The sequence below is a fragment of the Phalacrocorax carbo genome, chromosome 1 (genome assembly GCF_963921805.1).
Source record: "Phalacrocorax carbo chromosome 1, bPhaCar2.1, whole genome shotgun sequence".
NCBI lineage: Eukaryota > Metazoa > Chordata > Aves > Suliformes > Phalacrocoracidae > Phalacrocorax > Phalacrocorax carbo.
The window spans coordinates 31,929,056-31,951,135 of NC_087513.1; the positions used below are offsets into that span (position 1 = coordinate 31,929,056).

Sequence of the window (22,080 nt, forward strand, 5' to 3'; positions counted from 1 at the left end):
TTACGAGGAAAGGCTGAGATACCTGGGTTTGTTCAGCCTTGAAAAGACTGAGGAGGGATCTCATCAAATGCTTATAAATATCTGAAGGGTGGATCTCAAGAGCATGGGACTGGACTCTTTTCAGTAGTGCCCAATGACAGGACGAGGGGCAATGGGCACAAGTTGGAACACAGGAAGTTCCACCTCAATATGAGAAAAAACTTATTTCCTGTGCGGGTGCCAGAGCAGTGGAACAGGCTGCCCAGAAATGTTGTGGAGTCTCCTTCCCTGGAGACATTCAAAACCAACCTGGATGCTGCCCTGTGCCCCCTGCTCTGGGTGTCCCTGCTCAAGCAGAGGGGTTGGACGAGATGATCTCCAGAGGTCCCTTCCAACCCCTACCATTCTGTGATTCTGTGTTGATTCATTGCTTGGTGGACTGTTCCAGAACTGCTTGGAAGAGACAGTCCACAATCTCCAGTTAGTGTCTTGAAGTCTTGGTAGACTACTGCAGCCATCCCTAGTGACCTGAGCTCCTCCACAGCACCTTTCGGTGCGACTGCAACCACAGTAGGAACAACACAAGCAGTATCATTCATTTCAGTGTTACTGTATTTTTTAAATGCTGTTGAATCAAATGCCACTGCTTTGATAGGTAACATGCCCCATATAAAATGCTGTTTTCCACTGTGGCTAAGCTTTGAAGTGCATCACTTGAAAGCAGCTTGCTTGTTCTTTTAAACAAACTGGTATCACGGATGAGTTACAGCCTTTACACAGAATTGATTCAGACTTACACTAGGAGTGACTGACAGTCAATTGATAGCACAACTGCTAAGTGGCCTCAACAATGCTGGTCTCCATCCAGTCCCTGGAGAACCAGATGCCCCCACTACAGAAGTCAGCAGTACGGCTGTATGAATGACTCCCTGAGGGCAAACCCATCAGGCTAAACCACATCACCCACCAGAGCCAAACAATCCTCTGACAGCATTTTATTCCGGAATGAGCCCCAAACACAGCACAGTCAGGGTACCTACACGAGACTTTTGTTTCACGTCCAACAGACACTCCTGATGGAAGTTTTCAATTTACAAATAACTAAAAAACCCCACACCCCTCAGAATAAAAATATAACACAGATCTTCCGTTGTCTCCAACACATTTAGTCCTCATTTGGTTTTGCATGGTTAATATGGCAGATTTGCTAGGGCTCCAGGGAAGACTGTTCTAATGAGAAGTGGCCCGATGAGACATACGGAATCCCAACATTTTTATAACCTTCACCTTGTAAGGATTAGGCCCAGAAAACAAGAACTTGCAAGCACTGTCATGGAGTCAACGTTCAAATCAGGATGACAGCATCCTAACCTTGGCTTCAGAACCTGTGCTTTTCAGTGGCAATCCAGGCCAATTAAGTTTGGTCATACTGCTCTCCTCCACCTCAGCCGGGTGAGGAGAGCACAGGCAGCAGGCAGAGGAGTTCTGCCTCTCAGAAAGCACAGGGTCTAAACCCAAATGAATATCAACATGTTTAAGAAAAACAGACCAGGTAAAATTAAGTCAATTTCTTTCAAACCCACTCCCTTCTCCCTGCCAACCCCATCATCCCATTCAAGGAAAATGTAGTAGTCCAAATGTTCCATAAAACAAAGGTGCCACACACCCACCCTAAATCCAGCTTCTGCCGCCATCTTGAAGAACTTGGGGGGCAGGGGAGAAAAAAAGAAAGAAAGAAAAGACTTCACACACAAAGAATTTTCACACGTTTAATGTAATGGCACCCTAATTAAGTTTACAGTACTTTCATCTCCACTAGATACTGTGTTTCAAAAGTATAATGGGAAAAAAACAAACAAGAAAAAAACCACTATTATTTTGTAAAGTTTCAGAAACTTAACCATCTGGAGTTACATATGCATAAACGCCTTTCAATAAATTGTTAAGAATTGTATTTTTCACCCTCACACAACAAAGAAAATAGGGTTTTGCTGGATCTTCTCACAAGATATGGAGATCAAAGATGGCACTTCAGAGAATTCTGAAGTCAGGGGTGTCATAAGGTTACATCAGGACTTCCGCTGGAGAGCCTGCCATGAAGCAAGCACTATAAATAGGAAAAGAACATGCAAGAACTCTGAATAAGTGAGAAGCACAACATGTTTTGCAAGCTTGTGTTCTGATAGCCATGGAACAGAGGACTGCTGGCTGAGGAAGGCTTGCCCGAATTTCTTCAGCTAAAGTCTGTTCAGAGCACACCCATCGTAGACAGTCATAGCTAGCAGTACTCTAGGCTCTGCAACGCCAGTGACAAGCTCTCCTTTGGATTTTACCTTGGATCAACAACCAGAACAAGCAGAAAGGTCACTTTGAGAAGCCATAGGAAGCATTTGTTGGTTTTCCTACGACAATTAAGAGAACTAATATGGAAGCAGGTAAAAATAGACTAGGCAGAAGTTTTTTTTAAGGTACTATCAGCTAGGAAACTAGCAACCCTACCACTATATTACCAGTTTCATACTTTGACTGCAAAGAGTTAAGGAAACAAGTACACTTTGTATTAATAAAGTCTGGAGCATCCTCAAAGAGGGGAAGCTAACCTAGAAGCAGCCAAGGACCCTTGATTTTCACCTAAAAGCTTATGCTGAAAGATGCTGAACTCATACACTGAACTCATACAGTCACTTAAAATAGACTTAAATTTTGGGGGTGGCTGTGTTTCCTACAATTTCCAGTGATTATTTTAGCTTTTACTCCTCTAATTCAGGATTAGGGATGGACTCAAGTTCTTAACTGGAGAAAACTACCTTTGGAGAAGTCAATGGTTTAGTTCTAGTAGGAACATTCAATATTCCTTCTCCCATGCTTAGGAACTACTCATTCTGCTGTCTCCAATTTTTTTTTCAAATTAAGAAAATATGCACTAGCATAAAAAAGGCATTAACATTTTACCTTTGCATCCTGCTTGTAGAGTTGCCACCAACCTCTAACTTCCAGCAGCCATCATCCCTAAAGGACATTCACTAATACTCTCTCTTGTATTTAATACTGAAGGCCACATCCTTCCAAAATCTTATCAGCGTAAACAATTCTCCTCAAACGCATACAGAAATGCCCTCCAAAAACTTGGTATTTGCGAAAGTAGTTCAGAACTTTAAGTTTATAATTTGTTCACTTGGATGCCCATATGGTATGAATCAGGCAGATAATTTGATTCATGCACAGGACTGATGGAGTATATTAAACAAAAAAATTTGCAGAAATCTACATGAGTTACAACTTTTGGTTGAATCATATATTAATTATACAGAAGAAACTAAAAATCTCTTACAGAGAAGTGTGGTAATAACACACACTCACTCAGCACTTTTCCTACTGTAAGAATATTGCACATTCCGATAATGTTGCACAAATTACTGGCTTTTTATAAAGACCATATATGAGGTATTAGTCTATTAATAAATAAAGAAGAACATGGAAAAGGAAAAGCACTTAATATAAAGCAACAACCCATTCCAAGTATTTAGTGAATGAAAACTGAACGAGCAATAATACGTACCCTTGAGGGGAAGGTTAAAGTTACTTAGAAAATAGGCAGCTTTAAATATCCATCCAAGAAGCAAAGGGTTAAATCTCTTCTGAGAAAGGTTTTATGAACTCAAAGCCTATTTAGAACACTGCTGTTTAAAACACTCATTTTGCTCATGCAATCAATCTGAAAGGTAAATTCTTATCTCACAATTCTAAAGGGACAGCAATCTTATTAAGGGGAACCAGTTTAAAATATTAATCCTGTATCATTAGTTCAGAAATAAAGCAGAACTTTTGAATTGACATCAGTTAAAATATTCAGGGGTTTTGTTGTGGGGTGGTTTTTTTTAGTTGGTTGGTTGTAGGGGGGGGTTTCTGTTAGTTTTAAACAGTTTAGACTAGTTATATATTTACATGGTGCTGAAATTGATACTCATTAGCACCGTCTTTGTTACCAGATTCCAGCACCACAAGGCGTCAGATGAATACAACAATTGTAATTTTCTGGTTTACTGTGTGTTTATGATAAGAATCTACCTTTCAAATCACAATGCTGAAAAATTCCCATTTCCAGGTAATAGATCTGTCAATCTAAACACAACCTATCTATTTTTTATTTAGACCCTTCCAGAAACACTAGGAATCTGTAGGCAAGCTTATCTTGTTTAAGTTCACAAGAGCACAGAGGAGTATTTAAGTTTAATAAACTGAGCTACGGAAACTACATTGCACATGTGGTAACACAACAAGCATAAAACAAGACTGTTTTCAGTATGCTCTTCCAAACCCTGCTAAAGAGATGTTTGTATTTTGGAAGAAAAAAACAACACCTTGTATGCACACAAACTTACTTGTGTGAATACCCCTTAAATAAGACACGGGTATTCAAATCCTTAAATCTTTTCAGGCCAATGAAAGGCTATTTGGAAATAAAAGTAATTCCTACATCACTCTCGTAGGCGAAGCACAATCTTAACATATTCCCTCTTGTTATTTTCCAACTTTAAGAAGTGTTTTATTATTACTACATTTGCAATGCTGGACAGCGTAACAAAGACCCATGTAAGTCATATTTCTGCTGCTATTTTGTCTAAATAATCCAATTTGCACAGTAAGTCCATATCAGGTAAAAACTGCAAGTGAAAACTTGGAAAAACATGATTAAAAAAGCAGCACTTCAAAATTAAAGTATCTCCTCTGCTGAAATCCATGCACCAGTAACTCAAACAGTCCTGAATTGGCATATATGAAAAAATATTACATTTCTGAAATTAAAAATATATATCTTGTGTTGAAGTTCAAACTTATGGAAAGTGTTTACTAAGTTACATATGATTTCTGTCATATGAGATTATTTCTCTCCCATTCTAAGTAGTTACTGAGACATCTACTTTCCAAATGCATGTTGTTTCTATTCTGAAGATTAGTTTCATCTACAATTCCTTTATAGCAGTTAAGTGTTTTTTAGAACGAACAGTTTAAAGAATTTTTTTCCATGTTAGCACAAAACCAAGAAAGATTATGAAGATGTTGAAAGAAAAAGAAAAGAGATGAAAAGAAAGGAAACACTATTGTCCGGAACAGTCTGTGTACGTAGTAACCATGTTTCCCCGTCTCTGAGTGACAGTCCTGCAGTGCTTGCTGGATCCATGAAACCTGGTATCAGTTCGCACCGCATGTCGGTGTGCATTTTCAAAGTCACTGAATGAAAACATCTTTTCCATATTTTCAAACACATCATCAAACAGTCCACCTCCAAAGGAGAACTCTTGGAAAGAACGTCTTTGCCGATTGTGAGCTTCCCGATGACTTCGGAAGTGATTTTCAAAGTGCTTTTTTGACCGTGAGTTTTGACTAAAGAGGTCAAAGTCTTTGAACAGGTCGTCAAAGTTGAAATTAAATGACTGATGGAACGGGCTTCCATTATTTCCTTGTCCTCCGTGATGGACAAACTGATCATATTCTCGTCGTTTATTCTCATCTGATAATGTTTCATATGCTATTTCCATTAAAAAAAAAATTAAAAGTTTATTTACATTCCCATTTAAAAAAGAAAAAAAAAACCATACACAAAGAACAGCTTTCTCCCACTCCCTCAACAGAACAAATTTCAAGTAAGACTTTCATTCGACACACAAGCCCAATCAAGCTCAGCATTTGCTTAACTTTCTCCAATACAAAATAAGCTGTTTCAAAATAAAGTTATTTATTTATAATAATAAATATAGCTACACTATGAGGATAGATTATATCTTCAAAATTTTAAATTCACAATAAACAATTTAACTAGCAATAAACATCAGTGTCTTTATTTGAAAGAAAATAGCAATGACACACGGCCATCAGAAAGACTGAGGGAGAGAGGATGATTTGGGAGCTCTACCTGCTGCATTCCTATCACAGAAACACAGTGCAATGTCTGCAAAAATACTTGCCAGCCAGTTCCAGCTACTCTGCAGCTACAATCTAAGCAACAAGATAAATATCAAGGCGATAAAATAAAGGGAATTAATCTCCCCTATGTCCAAATTCTCAATTTCTCTGAAGTCCAACAATAATCCTAGATTTTGTGATTGGATATACCTGAAATGGAATTAGGTTTCCATCCAATCTTTGGTCCAGAACTACAGCTACTGGTGTTGCAAGGCAGAAACTCTGCCAGATAATATACCCATTCTGATAACATTCACTATTTTAAACTCTTCCATTTTCTTATCTGTCAAAGGCTTGCAACTATTCTATATCCTTCAACACTTACTTAAGAGTTCCCCATTCTTTCTGTAAGAGGCACTAACAACTGCAGTCAGTAGCTAACAAGACTGTCCCCCCCCTTTCACTATATTGAAGAACTTTTCTACAGTCAAGAAGGTAAAACCCAGAGATCTCTCACTAGCTTAGTTAGGGGAACGACACAAGAGGATGGATGTTATAACAGAGTCTATGGGGAGCAGAAGTGGGATCAGCTTATTTTTCAGCAAGCCTTTTTCTATTCTTGATTATTCGCTTCCACCACTATGTTTTTTCACAAAACACCTACGAATGGAGTGTTCGTAGGATCACAGGATAATTCAGGTTGGAAGTGACCCCAGAAGGTCTCTAGTCTAGCCTCCTTCTCAAAGTAGGTTCGGTTATGAGATCAGACTATGTTACTCTGAGCTTCATCTGCTCACTCCTGAAAAATCTCCAAGACGGAGACTGGCCAATGTCTCTAAGCAACCTGCTCCAAGACTTGGCTCTCCTCCCAGTGAAAGAGTTTTTCCTTATAACCACTCTGAATCTCTTGTACCTGTTGTCTCTTTTACTCCCATCATGAACCACTGAAGCACCTTACCACGTTTTTTATAATCTCCCCATAGTTACTGGAAGGCTGCTGTTATGTTCCCCTGAAGTCCTAGTAATCCTGAGCTGAATCTTACTAGACAGATCAAAAGATAAGAATTAACCTCCTAGGGCTAAAGCTGTCCTACTGCCAAGTATTTTTTGTGACAAAAGGTATAAGCCAAAAAGCCTAATAAGCAGGAAAGCACAAACTGTGTAGAAGGCCTGTCTATGTGCAAGGACACAGAAATGAGTCAGATATTGATATCAGATATTTAACACCACAGAAGTAGAATTAAGAAAAAAAAACTTTTAACCTCTTCTTCAGTAAAAGCAGAGTGTACTTAAGTTACCACATTTGCTCACATATTTAGGCCATATATCGAATCATTAAGACTAAAGTGAGTGTATATTACCTTCAGCAATTTCTCTAAATTTTGCTTCTGCACCAGGACTCTTATTTTTGTCTGGGTGGTATTTCATAGCCAGCTTGTGAAAGGCCTTCTTGATCTGGCGGTCGGATGCATTTTTTGGAACTCCTAAGATATCATAATAGTTCTCTGTAGCCAGTATTAATTCAGTTATCATTAAAATGCAGAGAGCAAATGTGAAGACAGATTGCGTAGTTGCCATTCCTCTGGTTCCTAGAAAGAAAAAGAAATTTAATTGAATAACAAGTTATTTCAGGCTCCACAACTTCAAGGTACAACATAAGCCGAAAGAGGAAGACCTGTATGTTTCAGGAGTCACTCAGTGACAGACGCACAAGCACTTTATTTCGCTCACGTCAACAAACATGAAAATACTGCAAATTCACATTTCATGTGCACAACAAGCATGCTTCCATGTTCATCTTTGTTTTACGCCTATCCTTAACTGTGCATTCTCCCATAGAGCTGTTGAAGTAAACATACAATACATTTCATTGTATCAAATAGTTCTTGCTGGCATAAACAAACTAGCTTTACACTAATCCTTGAGTTCTAGGACCATAAACACAGCAGTTCTAAATTAGAACACAGGTTTCAAAAACATGCTTAATACAGGAAGACCAATTCACCGATTAGCTTGTGCCACAATAAGAGTCTGAAAACACAACTGGCCTAGAGATCAGCTGTGAGGTGCAGGAAGACAAGACTGTCATGCTCAGCCGCAGGTCATTTAACTGACCTAAGGAGAACATGATAAAGAGCAAAACATTCATTTAGAGTACAGAGTTCAGTCAAGTAGGGTACATTTTCCTTTACTTTACAATGGGCTTAGCTTACTTTCATATTAGACTGTACTATAAATAAAACCAACTACCGTATCTTTGATACCAAATAATTAATCTGATAAATACCACTGCATGTAAAGGTTTATGTAGGAAACTCTCGATGTCTGAACTGAACTAAAAAAGAAGGCTTCTATACAAGACAAGCAGCTTCAACAATAATTAGAAGTTGTAACTTTATTTCAGCAACACACTTGTCAAAAAGTTACATTTTAAAACAAACATGCTAGAACTCAGGGAAGAAGCTGTGGCATAAGTAAGTCATAAGAAAAATTAGTTCCACGTAGCCACATGATCTTTTATGATTCTTGTGAAGGACAGGGCAAGCTCTTCCTACCAGAAGAGATCAAATGATTTTCCAAGGCCTGTGCATATTTTATTTAAAACACAGACTATAGAAACGTGAACGTTCAAGGACAGAATGCTGGCTGTCACCTAACCAGCAGGATGTACAAGGCCCGGGACATGCCAGTAGTAACATGCCCCCTCATCAGACTACAAAGATTTGAGTGTACCAGAAGTACAACTCAAAGAGATGAATGGTATTACTTTCCTGAAAGTTAAATAAACTAACCTTACAATCTGAGTACCATTAAAGTTCAAAACATTTGAATATCAAGTATGTAAGACAATTAAGCCTTTAATAGAAAGTCCATACCATCTAAAGAAAATTAACACCCAAGCACCAAAAACTGAAAAAGCCCACCATTTCTAATAGGTAAGCGGGAGGGCCAAGATGAACATGGTGAAGCAAGAGCAAAAAGCTCATGATTAACACACCCGTGCCCTCTTAAGCATTTGTTTGGCTAGCGGCCTGCATGGTATCAAGTGTTAAGGAGCAGCAGTTGAAACAAACTGTATTTTGATCAGTGTGCTTAGATACCAAATGGACAGTTCTTTTCAGTATTCTCCGTGCATGATACCAGACAAATTTTTAGTACAAGCCTTTTCATGTATTTTCTCTCACCACTTCACTAACCTGAAACTTCGCCACTTGGGCACTAAGAACTACACACTTGTACATCCTTCTACGCTTTTAGGGTTCTCTTCCTGTCTGTGCTTTATAGATACAGATTTACATCTTCACCTCACATCTGAGACACTTTTTATTTTACTTCATCTCCCCACACGTGCATCATGCTTGTATAATCACCTGCTGCATTCTCTTAGGGCTAACCTCCCAGCTTCTATTATTAAACACTGAAAAAAAGCTAAAAAGAGCAGTTTATGTCCTTCATTAAGAGCCAAATCCTCTTTTTTAACTCCCAAGCTCATCACAGCCTGAGAACATCAAGTCACTCCTTTAAAGTTTTCTGCTCTGCCTATCCCAGCTTCTATTATTCTTGATAATGAATTACATCTAAGTTTTCCTTTTTCTACAGTTTTACATTAGGATTTCTGCAATGCAGCTCTGTGGTATACTTCCCCTAGTTTTATCTGGATTTCTAAAAGGTATTTAAAAAAACCCCAACACTTAACTTTCACTCCTTTTTAAAATAGAGAGATTTAATGCTGCCCTTGAAGAACTCAATGAGACTCATGCATAAGAATAAAATTAAACCTAAATGAAAAACAAATACCAATATAGCTCAAATATAAGCAGCTTTTTTTTTTAGCTTATAAGGTTATCACAAAGACATAATAAGTCTTACGCTTAGACACTATCATCAATTATTGAATTTACTTTTTAGAAAGTACCTATTTTATATGCTGTCAGCATCTTGGCATTGCTAGTGTCAGCTACAATGTTAAATGCCCAACCTCCACCCTGCCACCCCTAACTATTTTTACAATCCCTTTCAAAATAAAAGGATCTTTTAAACACTTATTCTGCTTATGTCTCTTCTCCCTCAGTTTCTCAATGAAAAAGGGACAGGTTAAGTTTCACTTTCCAGACTATGTACAGTAGTTACTTACAACGCATCCCAGAATTCATTAAGTTCTGTATATTTCCTGACATTAAGCTCACACCACAAAACAGGCTGTCCTAACAATTATGAAGAACTACATTTTATTGGGTACATCTAGCAATAAAGTTAAAGATTTTATTAATGCAGATTAACTATTTAATTCTGTTGGATAAGTAGTTACAGATCTCAACTACTATTAAGCTCGCTGTAAGTATACTTTCCAATGTTTATCAAAAGTATTATAGAGGTGATAACACTCAATTGGTTCTCTATTAGTTTATCAACTTTCATCAATAACTGCATGATGAAGTGATGTTCAAGGGTGATGTACCTGGAGTAAAACGTGTCATAAATAGAAAATAAGGAGCTACTTCCATCTTGCAATGCAAACGTCCTATTCCATCCCCCTTTGAAATGAATTAAGAAAGATCCTCGGTAAATGCTTATATTCACCAAATGTCACATACTCAGAAAGCCCACAGCATCACTACTGCTCTGATTACATTAGTTGTGACGCACTATCCAGTGGAATCCTAATGTTATAATTATTTTTGCAAACGATTTATTAGTAGTAAGAAAATTACCAAAGTTTTCCATCGGTTCTCATATGACGATTAACCCGATGAGTAAGCAAGCCTCCCAGTCTGCGAACAGCTGCAGGAAAGCCTGTCAAACTCCGGGGCTTGTACTGTTCTTGGCCTCTCCTACACTGACTGGGAAGCAAATCCAGGTGAAGCCTCCTGAATCTCGCTCTGGAGAACCGTGAAACGAGACTGAGCCTCCCCTGGCATCACCCTCCCTAGCCAGACCCCTAATGAACCTCACTAGAGCCGTATCACAAAACAAGGCCGAACCAGAGCTCGGCAGACGGTACCGGCGACACTAAGCGACGGCTGGGCTTGGTGAAGACCACAGCAGATGGGCCTAGAGAGGAGTGAGAGCCCAGAGGGGCCCGAAGGGCAGGTAAATCCACCAGACCGAGTCCCGGTAGGCCGCCCCCCTCCAGCCTCCCTCCCCAGCGCCCTTTAACGATCCCCGGCCCCTCCGCACCCGCCTTCCCCCCAGCTACCTCCGCACCCCTCCGCCTTCTCCGGGCCCTTCCAGGGCGGCCCGGGCCCTTCACAGCCGCCACTCACCTCAACCCTCACCTCAGCCCTTTCCCGCCGCCGCCGCCGCCGCCGCCGCCAGCACAGAGGCCGCTGCCCCTCAGCGCCCCGCGCCCTGCTCCCGCCCAACCGCCGCCAGCGCTCGCGCAGGCCTCCACCCCGGCCGCCGTTACTACACGAAGCGCTGCCCCATTGGCCGCCCAGACCCATGTGACGCAGGGCACGCGGACAGCCCAGGCGCTAATCGCTGCCGCTGGGCGGGGCTTCGCCCCGAGACGAGAGGTGGTGGTAGCAAGGGGGAGGAGGAAGCGGTGGGCGCCGCCGCCGCCGTTGTCCCTGTGACTCCCGCCCCCCGCGCCCCCGCTGCCGCCGCGCGGATGGTTCCGGCCCGCGCCCGGTCCGCTCGTCTCCGCCATGCCGCGGTACTGCGCCGCGTCCTGCTGCAAGAACCGAGGGGGGCAGAGCGCCAGGGACCGGCGCAAGCTGAGCTTCTACCCGTGAGTGGCCGGGGCTGGGGGTAGGGCCGGGTCGGGGGCTGGCCCTCGGCGTGGCGAGGCCCGCCGCGGTCCCTCAGGAGCCGGGGTGGGGGACAGATGGCCGAGAAGCTGGCTGTAGGGGTTGGTGGTGCCTTTGAGTCCTGCCCGGTGCCTTGTGGGTGGAAGGGAATAGCGCCTCACCTCTCGGGGAGAGGTGTGGGGGAAGAGGGTCGGCAGGCGGAGTCTTTAACAACCCCCCGCGCAGACGGACGGCGCTTGCTTGGGGGGAGGGGTACAGCAGCGCCCGAGGGTTCCTGAGGGGGGTGCAGGGGATTCGTGGAGTGAAAACCGATGGGATTCTCCTAAAATATAAAATTTGAGCTTACAAACATGAGGCTATTCAGCTGTTAAGAATTAAGTAGCACTGGTTACTCCTTTTTATTTCCAGCGTGGCTGCCTTTGTGGAAGGGGTGTTGCAGCAAGGCAAGCAGTATTGGAGGCATTGGTTTAATGGTGAGGGAGCTGAGTATCCCCTGTCTGACAGCTTACAAGCCAAGCGAAAGGCCTAACAGAGCAGGAAAGTAAATATATACTGACTCTTTAAAATCAAATATTGCCCCTAGAATTATTTTCTTGCCTATGGTGCCAACAGAGGTATTGCTGCTTTGTTTGGAATCAGCTGAGCTAGCTGGAAGCTAACTGGTTTTGTTGCCAAAAGAACAGTTTATGGTGACTGTATAGTGCCACCGGCCACCTGATTGATTAGTGGCCACCCCACCCCCGCAGTAACCTCTGCACTGCTCCGGCTACGTGGCTGCTGATTTCCAGAGTGGTGAGTTACAAACAGTGTTTCTCAACCCTGAGAAGAGCACAGTGCAAGTAACTGAATATTAATGTATTTCTGTTAAATAAAAGTATGACAAGTGTTTGTCAACAAAAGGAATATTGTAGCATGTAAGAAAAAAATTGAAGAATAAATGTCACAACTAGCCTCAACATTTGTTTTGGTAAAATTTATTCCTCAAACTAAGTTGGCAGTTTGTTTCAGTTGCTGAGTAGTCATTGTTATTCCAATATCAGGAAGGCTACGTAGGAAGACCCACAGGAAGACTGCTTGGAAAGGGATTTTAGTTTAGATTGAAGGAAAGCTCTTTTTCCCAGCATGTATCTTAATATGTGATTCATCATAAAACAATCATGAAAAAGAGGGGAAATAAATTATTTATTTTGCTTTAGAGAATTTGATTACCACATGAATGATCAAAACAAGTTTGAGTGCTGATACATTTGAATATAAATATGTATGGCATCAGTATAAAGATGATTGCAAAACCATAGCTGTTTTATCTAACCATTGAATTGTGCTGCATGGCGAGTGCCATGGTCCTGTAGAAAGGGTGCTGAGGTTTGATTTATAGAGATCTCTTGCACTACATTAGCAACTGCTACTGATGTGAATTGCAAGTTTTATTCCCTTGCCTATTACCACCCCAGAGAAGTCCTCTGCTGCTCTGTGGTTTTGAAGTTTCTGAACTTTTTAACTGTGACCTAATCTCAGCCGGCCTAACTGCCCTTCTTTGTTTTATTTCTTCACCCTCTGACTTGGGCAGCAGTGGCAGCTCCTGAATGAATTCTGTTCACTTCCTCTTTCCATTTTCCTTTTCCTGTGTCTCATTTACACCAGAGAACAGATTCTAATGATGAGTAAGGGGATACTGAGAGCAGGAGCAGGTTTCAGCCAAGTTGCCCTTAAGATAAAATAATAAATTTCTCTACCAGACATGGTCTTTCACTATAGGTTATTTTGTTTCCTGTCTGAAGCAGGCTGACTGTGGGGAAGGCAGTGAGTGCTGTGTTGCAAGGGTAATGGCAGTGGAAGCAAATGTTCTTAAGCCTTCTTGGAGAGGTGTCCTGGTTTCAGCTGTGATAGAGTTAATTTTCTTTCTACTACCTGGTATAGTGATGTGTTTTGGATTTAGGATACTAATAATGTTGATAACACAGTGATGTTTTAGTTGTTGCTAAGTAGTGCTTACGCTAGTCAAGTCCCATGCTCTGCCAGGGGCACAAAAAGCTGGGAGGGGAGGGGGCACAGCCAGGACAGCTGATCCAAACGGGCGAAAGGGATATTCCATACCATGTGACATCATGCTCAGTATATTAACTGTGGGGAGTTAGCCGGGGGAAAGCAGGGATCACTGCTCAGGGACATTGGTTGGTGGGTAGTAAGTGGTTGCATCGTTTGTTTTTCCTAGAATCTGTCTCTCCTGTTTTTCTTTTCATTTGCATTTATTATTATTTTTATTATTATTACATTTCCATTATTAAAATGCTCTTATCTCAAGCCACGAATTTTCTTACTTTTGCTCTTCAGATTCTCTCCCCCATCCCACTGAGGGGGAGAGGGTGAACGAGCGGCTGTGTGGTGCCTGGTTGCTGACTGGGGCTAAACTACAGCAAGAGGGTGCGATTTGTGACATAACCTTCAGTTGAAAGAAACCATGCTCTTACTGAGTGCCTTCTTTGGAGCTACGTAGTAACATCCCAGGCTAAGCTCTGTTATTCATGGCAGGGCATGCTGTATAATACATGTAATACTGCTGTCGGTGTATGCAGTCTAAGTAGTCAGGATTTGAAAAGGCTGAACCTCTAACCTGTCCTTGAGAGGTTACTGTGTTCTTGCTAGCATTATTCCTTGCACCCCTGTGGACACTCAGAGCCAGATGCATCAAAAGCTTGCTCTGTTTCCTTGGTAACTTCAAAATGTAAATGCCAGCAAATTCAAAAGGTTGGGGAAGGGGTGAAGATGTGCATGTTTACCCTGTGAATCTCAGGTGTCTTCCTCTCAAAATCAGCTAAGTTTGCAGTTCTGGAATACTGTGGGCCTGTGTAAGCCAGTCATTGCCATATATGGCTTTTGGACAAAATCTGCACCTTCAGGGGTTTGAGGGTGGCATCTAGGGCTGGCTGGCCAAGAAGTAGCCCAACTGACTGGTGTCTTTGGTAGCATTCAGGTGACACTGGGCACTCCAGGCTCTCACCCCAGCTTCTGTTGTGTGGCAATACCTCACTGCTGAACCAAATTTTTCTGGGGTGTTGAAGGTCCTTTAACAGATCCATTACCAGAAGAACTTCTTGTTAATTAAAAGGAAAAAAGAGCTAAGGGGAGAGAAATGGAGTTAGGAATGCTCCATTCCTATATAGGGAGTAAAACAAAATGGGTCTTGTAAAGAGTCTGTAGGCACTTGCTCACATCTGGATGTTTCTGTTGTCCATCATACTGCAAACAGCTAATAGTTTTTACATCCTACAGTTATGATCAGGTCAGGTTTAATAAACACATGAATCTATCTCTTACAGTTTCATATACCCAAAAGCAGAGGTTTGGGTTTGTTTTTTTTTAGTTATTGCTCATGATGCCAAGTAATATTGGTTTCTTAACAGTAGTCATTTAAAAGTGCTCAGAATTCAAGTTATGGTTTTGTATCATATGTGGTTATATGCTAGAGTTGAAAGAAACTTGATATGCACCAGATAAATCTGAGGGCACATTTCAAATACCCTGATATCTGTCTGGTAAGAGATGAGAGCCAAGAGTGGTCTGAATGTTCATGTTGCCATTGCCATAACTGCTTGACTGTACATGCATCATGATGAACCTTTAATTTCCCTTTAATTGTGATTCATTAAGTAAATTCCATATCTACACCCAATTTCTTTTAATTTAGTTCTCTTTCCCATGTATTTTGTCTGACCATTTGCATATAGTTTCAAAATTGATTTAATTTTTTTTCTGGGAACATGTATGCTCTTCGTTTTCCTTTTCAAGTAGGTTAGATGGTTGAAACTTTAATTATGGATTATGTAATATTATGTGGACTCTCAACACTGTAGGAAAGCTTAGTTGCTGATTGCGGAAACACAAAATATAGACGTGCTCTGCATTTGTGTGTATTTACTTTTTGAATAGAATTTGAATCCTGCACTGGAAATACGTTTCCAAGTTATCAAATAATCCAACGTATGACATGTTTAACAGGATACCTCTTAATATAAAAAATAGGTACAAAAAGGTTTTGGTACTAATTGTGTCTAGTAAGACAAAAAAGTTCCACAAATACTATTTCTAAAATGAGGACCTGACCTAACTTATTTTAAATGAAGTCATTTTGTCTGACTTCAGCAGAACTACTTTCTGAGCAAGTGTTGCAGGATAAAGCCTTTTAAAACATATTGGGCATGGGTTCTGAAACCCTTGGCCAGCAGAAATCAACAGAAACTCTGCTGCTGAACTCTGAAGCAATATCCAACTAGGAATAATTTGGGTAATTATTGGATTAACATGTTAAGTGACATCCTGATTAGCATTTCATATTTAAAATATTCTAGAAAGTATTATTTTAATATTTTGGTAAGGAAAGGCTACCTTGTAAGGAACAATTATATATTCTTTATTTGAAAAGAAGAAAGAAAAACAATTTTTGTTTGTGTTTTTGTTTATTTTTTCCTACTGCTTTAAAAAAGATTTCCACTTCATGATAAAGAGAGACTTGAGAAATGGCTGCGGAATATGAAACGAGATGCATGGACTCCAAGTAAGCACCAGCTTCTATGCAGTGATCATTTTACCCCTGATTCCCTTGATGTGCGATGGGGTATACGATACTTGAAGCATACTGCTGTACCAACAATTTTCTCTTCTCCAGGTGATGAGGTAATGTATTCCTGTCTTTTTATTGTACAAAGCTAATTGACTATTTATGTAATACGTATGTTCTAATTATCTGTAATACATTCATATTTTATTTTAAAAATAGAATTCCTGTCCATCAAAATAGTTTGTCAGCAGGACTGCCAAAAACAAGTGTGTAATTCCATAGTGTAAAGGAAGAATAACATCCCATACTTTGACTGGAGGGTCAGTATCTTTTTAAACTGGAAATTACAGAAGCATTTGCTATAGGAAATTTTCCATGGGAAAATAAGTTCTTATAAGAATATTACGATTTTCAATGTTGTTTTTTTTTCCTGTGGAAATAGTCTTTATTAATATTTTAATGTTCTTTTAAGGCCTTTTGTTAACTGCACATAGATACTGGCTTTGGAATGTATAGTTTCAGATTACACAATTCTCATTCCTGTCCCTAACCTCTCTAGCACCTAAGAACTCAGGAGTGTAGGCTGCTAAAAGATAAGCCACAAAGACTATTCCACCTTGTCTTTCAGAGTTGTACTGTTGGTTACATAAAAACACTGTGCTACACAGGCAGCTGATCTTGATCAAAGCTATGCTGACTCTCTTCTGGCACGTAACTATCTTCCTCTGGATCATCATGTTGGAGGTGGGAGAAATGGAAGGACTAGAATTAAGGCTAAATTGCTGAAACCGGCTAGTTAATTTTACAAACCAATTTATGTTTAGTCTTGAAGTTCTGTGTCTTCTTGGATAGCTGCAAGTGTGGTCAAGACTGCTCTTGACTCTGTAGAGTAAAAAGCAATCTTGATAGATCTCTCAAATATAAAAATAGAAAACCTTGTAATTTATGGCATTATTAACTTAGCACTAAATATCTTTTCTTTCAACCCTCGCATCCCCCACTTCAATATATCCCTCACTTCCCTGTGCTGTTATTGTAACCGGGAGCCCTAGCTTTGGAACTGGACTTTGTTGCCCTGTGCTTCTGTGCAATTAGAGATAAACTATGTGATTCCCCTAAAGAAAAGTCAGCTTTTCCCCACCTCTTCATTCTCTCATTTTGCGAGTGACCATAGACTGGTCATGGTATACCTACAAAGATGAACAGTAGAGTTATGAAGGTAACAAAGTCTTCATGCAGTGATGTTGCCAAGAACATACCAATGGCTTCTTCAAATTATTTTTGCCTGAGCAATATATGTCTGGGAAATCCCAGATAGATTTATCCAGTTTGGAAAATAATATTCTTTGTTTTCTTTCAATGTATCTATCACTTCCCTGGTATCAAAAGAAAAGAGATGCTAGTTCTTCATATCTGTGATACTTTGAACTTGATTTCTTGGGGTCTTACTTGTCTTTCTGGCATTTCTTCCATTCTCACACTTCTGACTGGACTTTTTTAAACATCAAGATGTATCGTGTTGGTGACCACCTCAGCAAATCAACAATATCTATTGACTTGGCCACTGGTTCTGTAGTTGCCCTAAACCCAAGTTTTCCACACAGACTGAATATTCACAAGGACATGGGAAGGAGCTTTCCTTATTCTGGGGGAGAATCCTTTGTTAGTGTGTTCCTGAGTTAATGTAGAGGAACAAGAAGCTGCCAACCTGCCTTCCAGCGCTTCTCTGTAAACCCTTGGTTTGGAAAACTGAGAGTGAAGAGCTGCAATATTTGCATATTGGTCACCACCACCTTGCTTTATGCATTACGGAGCAAGTGAAGGGTATCTTCCCAGAAACGCTTAATGATTCTTCAGGAAACATTTCATATTATTTCTTCTTCAAAATAAAGAATGTTTGTGTCTCAAGAGCAGTGTTAGCTGCCTGCAGCTCAATATCAGTAACCATTCTACAGTAGTTCGCAAGGATTTTTATTTTGAAGATTGTCATAAGAGTATGAGGGCAGGGACTGATGGACGAGGAAGCTTTTAAATGCAAGTAAACGTCTTCCTTCAAGCAGCTCTATCCTGAGAGGTGTTTTGGTGCATTTCTGTCAGCCTTAATGGAAGTTCTGATAGGCAAGGATTTGGGGGACATTTCTATAATTTATTTTGTAAGAGATTTGTCTAGTTAAAAGATTTAATCTGAGAAGGTCTTTTTCGGCTGCTGGTAGAATGGAGGAAGGGAAATACTTAGTTCTTGCAAAATCCCAAAGATTGATGTGATGTTAAGTATCACCTTTGAAAAGATAAAGGTAACCAAATGAATTCTCATTTTGTACACATTTTTCAGTCCTCTTAAGACTGAAGTTTTATACAAAATAGAATTACAAAGTTTAGTGTATTCATGATGCTTCAGACTACATAAATACTTCTATGAACATACACTTTGAAATTATCTTTTCCATCGTAATCTTTTTTTTTTTTTCAGCCTGGCCTCTTCTTCCCCTCTCACAGGTTCTTTTTTTTATTTTGCCTGGCCTATATTTAGTTAGCAAAGTTAAAGTTACTTCTTGTTCTGTTTGTTTGTTTATTGGTTCTGGGCATTTTTGGTTTTGTTTTTTAGTCTACAGGCCTAACATGAGTCCAAGTTCTGCAGCTTGGTCTCTTCATAATCAAGCCTACCAGAAAAAAATAAGGCACTCACTATTAGTATATTTTTGTTTCACTGACTGACATACTAAAAGCTTGTTTGGAAACCGATCTTTAATCAAGTGGTGATGTAGTTTATGTGGAGAGGAAAAAAAGGTGGCTAAAAAAGGAGAAGCTTCAAATTGTCCCTCTTTCAGTAACAACTTCTGTTTAAAGTCCTGTTAAAACTGTATCGTTCTGCTAAGATTCCTATCCATTAAAAAGTTGTCCATTTTTATGAATTGCAAAGTTGTCAGAACTGAATTGGTCATTTAAAAATCAGCCTATGTGATTCTGCACGAATAAGTTTCACTATTCTGCAAGCCTGTGTTCATAACCTTTGTATGTTGTTGTTTAATTCTCTTTGGGGTAGACCCCATGACTAAAATTTTGCTCTTTCTACAACAAGGTTGTTTCAGCTTTAATGCAAAAATCTTGTACTGTGTATATTTAATATAAATATATTTAATATAGTGTTTCAGGTGGTAGTAGGAGATGCTAGCCAGTCTTTTTCAGGCAGATTTGTGTAGCCACTTCTCTTCAAGTGCTTTTAAAATTATGATGACTCGTGTAAATCAGTAAAGTTCCCTAGAGTTTGAAAAAGGAAAAAAACCCAACACCTGTTACTGGCTTTAGAGCTTTAAAATAGTATTTAACATTTAGGACCTGAGGGAAAGGTATGGAAGATGCTTACATGAATTTTTAGGTCTCTGGTATAATTTTTAAACAGTGCTCACCTAAATTACTTCTTAGGCTATACCATGCTATAGAATGAGATATGCCCAATTTTTTTTTTTTATGCTCAAGTGATTTCCTAGTTACAAGGTGTTTCTGTTTTTGTTTCTTTTTCCTCCAGGAAAAAGATTCTTCTCAGAACAGCCCACGAGAGTTAAAGAGAGAAGACGCAGAAGAAACAAATACAGATGTAGCGTCAGAGAAAGCATCTGTATCACTTGAACCTTGTACGCCAAAGAAAAATCCTGTAATTGCAGAAAACATAGATGAAAAAGTAGAAGTAGTTTGCTCAACTGCATTGAGTCAATCTTTACAAATTCAAAAACTGCAACTTCAAAATGGAGAAGACTTTCAGGCAGACAGTGTTGTTCTTGATAATTCCTCTAAGCAGCACATACATCAACCTAATCCTGTTTTAATGGCATCAGCAGTCCAGAGCATGGAAGCTACCAGCGTTCATACTTCCGAAGAGGATCCAGTAGCTTGTACAGCTACAGTCTTGCAATTTACAGACCCTGACTACTTGAATTCCCCTCTGAAACTGAAAAATGCTTTATGTTCAATTACTGATTATGCAATTGAAAGTCCTAACTCTGATGTTGTAGGCTGCTCTGTTGAAGTGCAGCCAACAAGTGAAAATGCAATTTTCCTGAGTACAGTCACACAAACCATTGAACAGTTAAGTGGAAGTGAAGAATCTGTCATTGCTATTATTGTGCCAGCCGAGAGTCCAGAAAAGCCTGAAATAGTAAATAGTTCTTTCCTGCCTATTAAGCAAGAGTTTCTTGACACAGGGGAGACAGAAACAGTTAAATCTGTGTATATGAATGCATATGGTGGAAGTGAAGTATTACAAACTGAGCATTCATACTGCAAACAAGACATAGACAGAGATCACCTTTGGCAAAAAATTTCCAAGCTCAACTCTAAGATAACTCTACTTGAAATGCAGGAGATAAAAACTTTGAAGAGACTCAGGTCCTTGGAAGCTCTTATAGGACAATTGAAGCAAGAAAACCTGCTTTCTGAAGAGAAGTTGAAGATTGTAGAAAACTGCTTTACAACACTTGAAGTGACTATGATACAGTAAAGGCTTTCCATGATTGTTCTAAAATGTCTTTTTAGCCTCTTTGACTGTCCTTTTGGACAAATAAATTTTTGTTTCCATCATGGTATTTTAAACACTTAATACAAATTGTATGAATAGCAAATATTCTTTAAAATGTTACATCGACCACTACCAAAGCTAGGTGGTAAAAAATTGCCTATAAAACATGACTTGCAAGTAAGCTTTAAAAAAAAAAAAAACCTGTTAAAGTTTTGCTAAGAGTATATGAATTGAATCAATAAATGTAAGTTAAGCCTTTCCAGCTGCAGGTTCCTCTGAAACATGCAACTCCTGCATTTGGGGCAGCAGTCGAATGGACAGAATAAGCATGTAGGATGGACAATTAGGAAATTGTTGTTTAAAAAAGAAAAAAATAAAAGGCATCCTGATTCTCTCTCAAATAAGGTATGTAATACACATTCTCCAGTGAGGCCACAATTACTCTTTAACCTTCTATTCATCCAACATTTGTTCTGATAGATTTTTGTACACTTGGACCTTATTAAAATTGTTTCTGCAGTAAAAGGTGTTTCCTTTCATATAGTTCTAGAAACAAAAATTCTTTAAGAATATTCTTACAGTGAAGAGTTCCATCTCCTTTTTTGGATGATTTGGCTCAAATGGAAAGAACCATCTTAAACAGTGATATTTTTGCTGGTCAGTAAAAGGGAAAGCTCAACTCTTCAGGGAGTGTTAGCTGCTCAGCATTATCCTCTTAAAATCTGTAGCTGGGTAATGCGCATACCCTTAATAATACACTGAAGAAAACAATCCTTTGCAGAGCAAATTGCTAGTGAAAGTACCAGAATCCAGGTCATGATTTTCCTATATCTTACTCTTTAAGAAATGGAATTACAAGACTAAAAATCTGTTCCCCTGTATTAATTTTTATTAACTGTTTCTAGTGCACAGGGTAGTACTACAGTAGAAAGATACTGAGAAACCATTCTGAGGGAAATTAATTTGCTTAAATACTTTCTGCTTATTCTGTCTGCATGCCACCCCTTAGATCTAGAGTTCAGTGTACAATCTAGCATAGAGAACTAGCACTAGCTCATGTATTCCCAACTGTACATTGTCGTTGGACCAGGTGATCATCACAGGTCCCTTCCAACTGAACCATTCTAGTCTAGTCTATGGGATTGTTCAGCCTTGAGAAAAGGAGGCTCAGAGGGGATCTCATCCCCATGTACCAGTACTTAAGGGGCAGCTACAAAGAAGATGGAGACTCCCTTTTTACACAGAGTCCCATGGAGAGGACAAGGAGGAATGGACACAAGTTGCTCTTGGGGAGATTCCAACTGGACATGAGAGGAAAATTTTTCACAGTGAGGACAGTCGCCCATTGGAATAATCTCCCCAGGGGAGTGGTTGAC

General features: G+C 39.8%; 2 protein-coding genes across 5 annotated transcripts; one reads left to right on the forward strand and one right to left on the reverse strand.

The window, feature by feature from the left end:
- Positions 1-1,734: 1,734 nt before the first annotated feature.
- On the reverse strand, positions 1,735-11,291 carry DNAJB9 (DnaJ heat shock protein family (Hsp40) member B9). 2 transcript variants are annotated; one of them, XM_064447572.1, is made up of 3 exons: positions 11,148-11,291; positions 7,245-7,472; positions 1,735-5,509 (listed from the first exon to the last, which is right to left on the reverse strand). In XM_064447572.1, the coding sequence occupies exons 2-3, from the start codon at positions 7,459-7,461 to the stop codon at positions 5,079-5,081; spliced, it is 648 nt and encodes a 215-aa protein (XP_064303642.1). In that variant the 5' UTR covers positions 7,462-7,472; positions 11,148-11,291; the 3' UTR covers positions 1,735-5,078. The 2 variants fall into 2 exon arrangements, with proteins under 2 accessions (XP_064303642.1, XP_009504914.1); XM_009506619.2 differs by lacking the exon at positions 11,148-11,291 and adding an exon at positions 10,596-10,951.
- An 86-nt stretch (positions 11,292-11,377) lies between these two features.
- On the forward strand, positions 11,378-20,925 carry THAP5 (THAP domain containing 5). Of its 3 annotated transcripts, XM_064447550.1 has the most exons (4): positions 11,379-11,614; positions 12,042-12,106; positions 16,118-16,307; positions 19,718-20,925. In XM_064447550.1, exons 3-4 carry the CDS (start codon positions 16,164-16,166, stop codon positions 20,684-20,686), a joined length of 1,113 nt encoding a protein of 370 aa, XP_064303620.1. In that variant the 5' UTR covers positions 11,379-11,614; positions 12,042-12,106; positions 16,118-16,163; the 3' UTR covers positions 20,687-20,925. The 3 variants fall into 3 exon arrangements, with proteins under 3 accessions (XP_064303600.1, XP_064303620.1, XP_064303610.1); XM_064447530.1 differs by lacking the exon at positions 12,042-12,106 and having other exon boundaries at positions 11,378-11,614; XM_064447540.1 differs by lacking the exons at positions 11,379-11,614; positions 12,042-12,106 and adding an exon at positions 12,157-12,174.
- Positions 20,926-22,080: the final 1,155 nt, after the last annotated feature.

Excerpts from the sequence above, each read along its gene's own strand:
- DNAJB9 (XM_009506619.2), bottom strand. Across the intron at positions 5,510-7,244 it reads ATTTAGAGAAATTGCTGAAG|CATATGAAACATTATCAGAT; the intron begins GTAATATACACT and ends TAATGGAAATAG.
- THAP5 (XM_064447530.1), top strand. The coding sequence starts at position 11,532 with ATGCCGCGGTACTGCGCCGCGTCCTGCTGCAAGAACCGAGGGGGGCAG. Across the intron at positions 11,615-16,117 it reads CGCAAGCTGAGCTTCTACCC|ATTTCCACTTCATGATAAAG; the intron begins GTGAGTGGCCGG and ends GCTTTAAAAAAG. Across the intron at positions 16,308-19,717 it reads TCTCTTCTCCAGGTGATGAG|GAAAAAGATTCTTCTCAGAA; the intron begins GTAATGTATTCC and ends TTTTTCCTCCAG.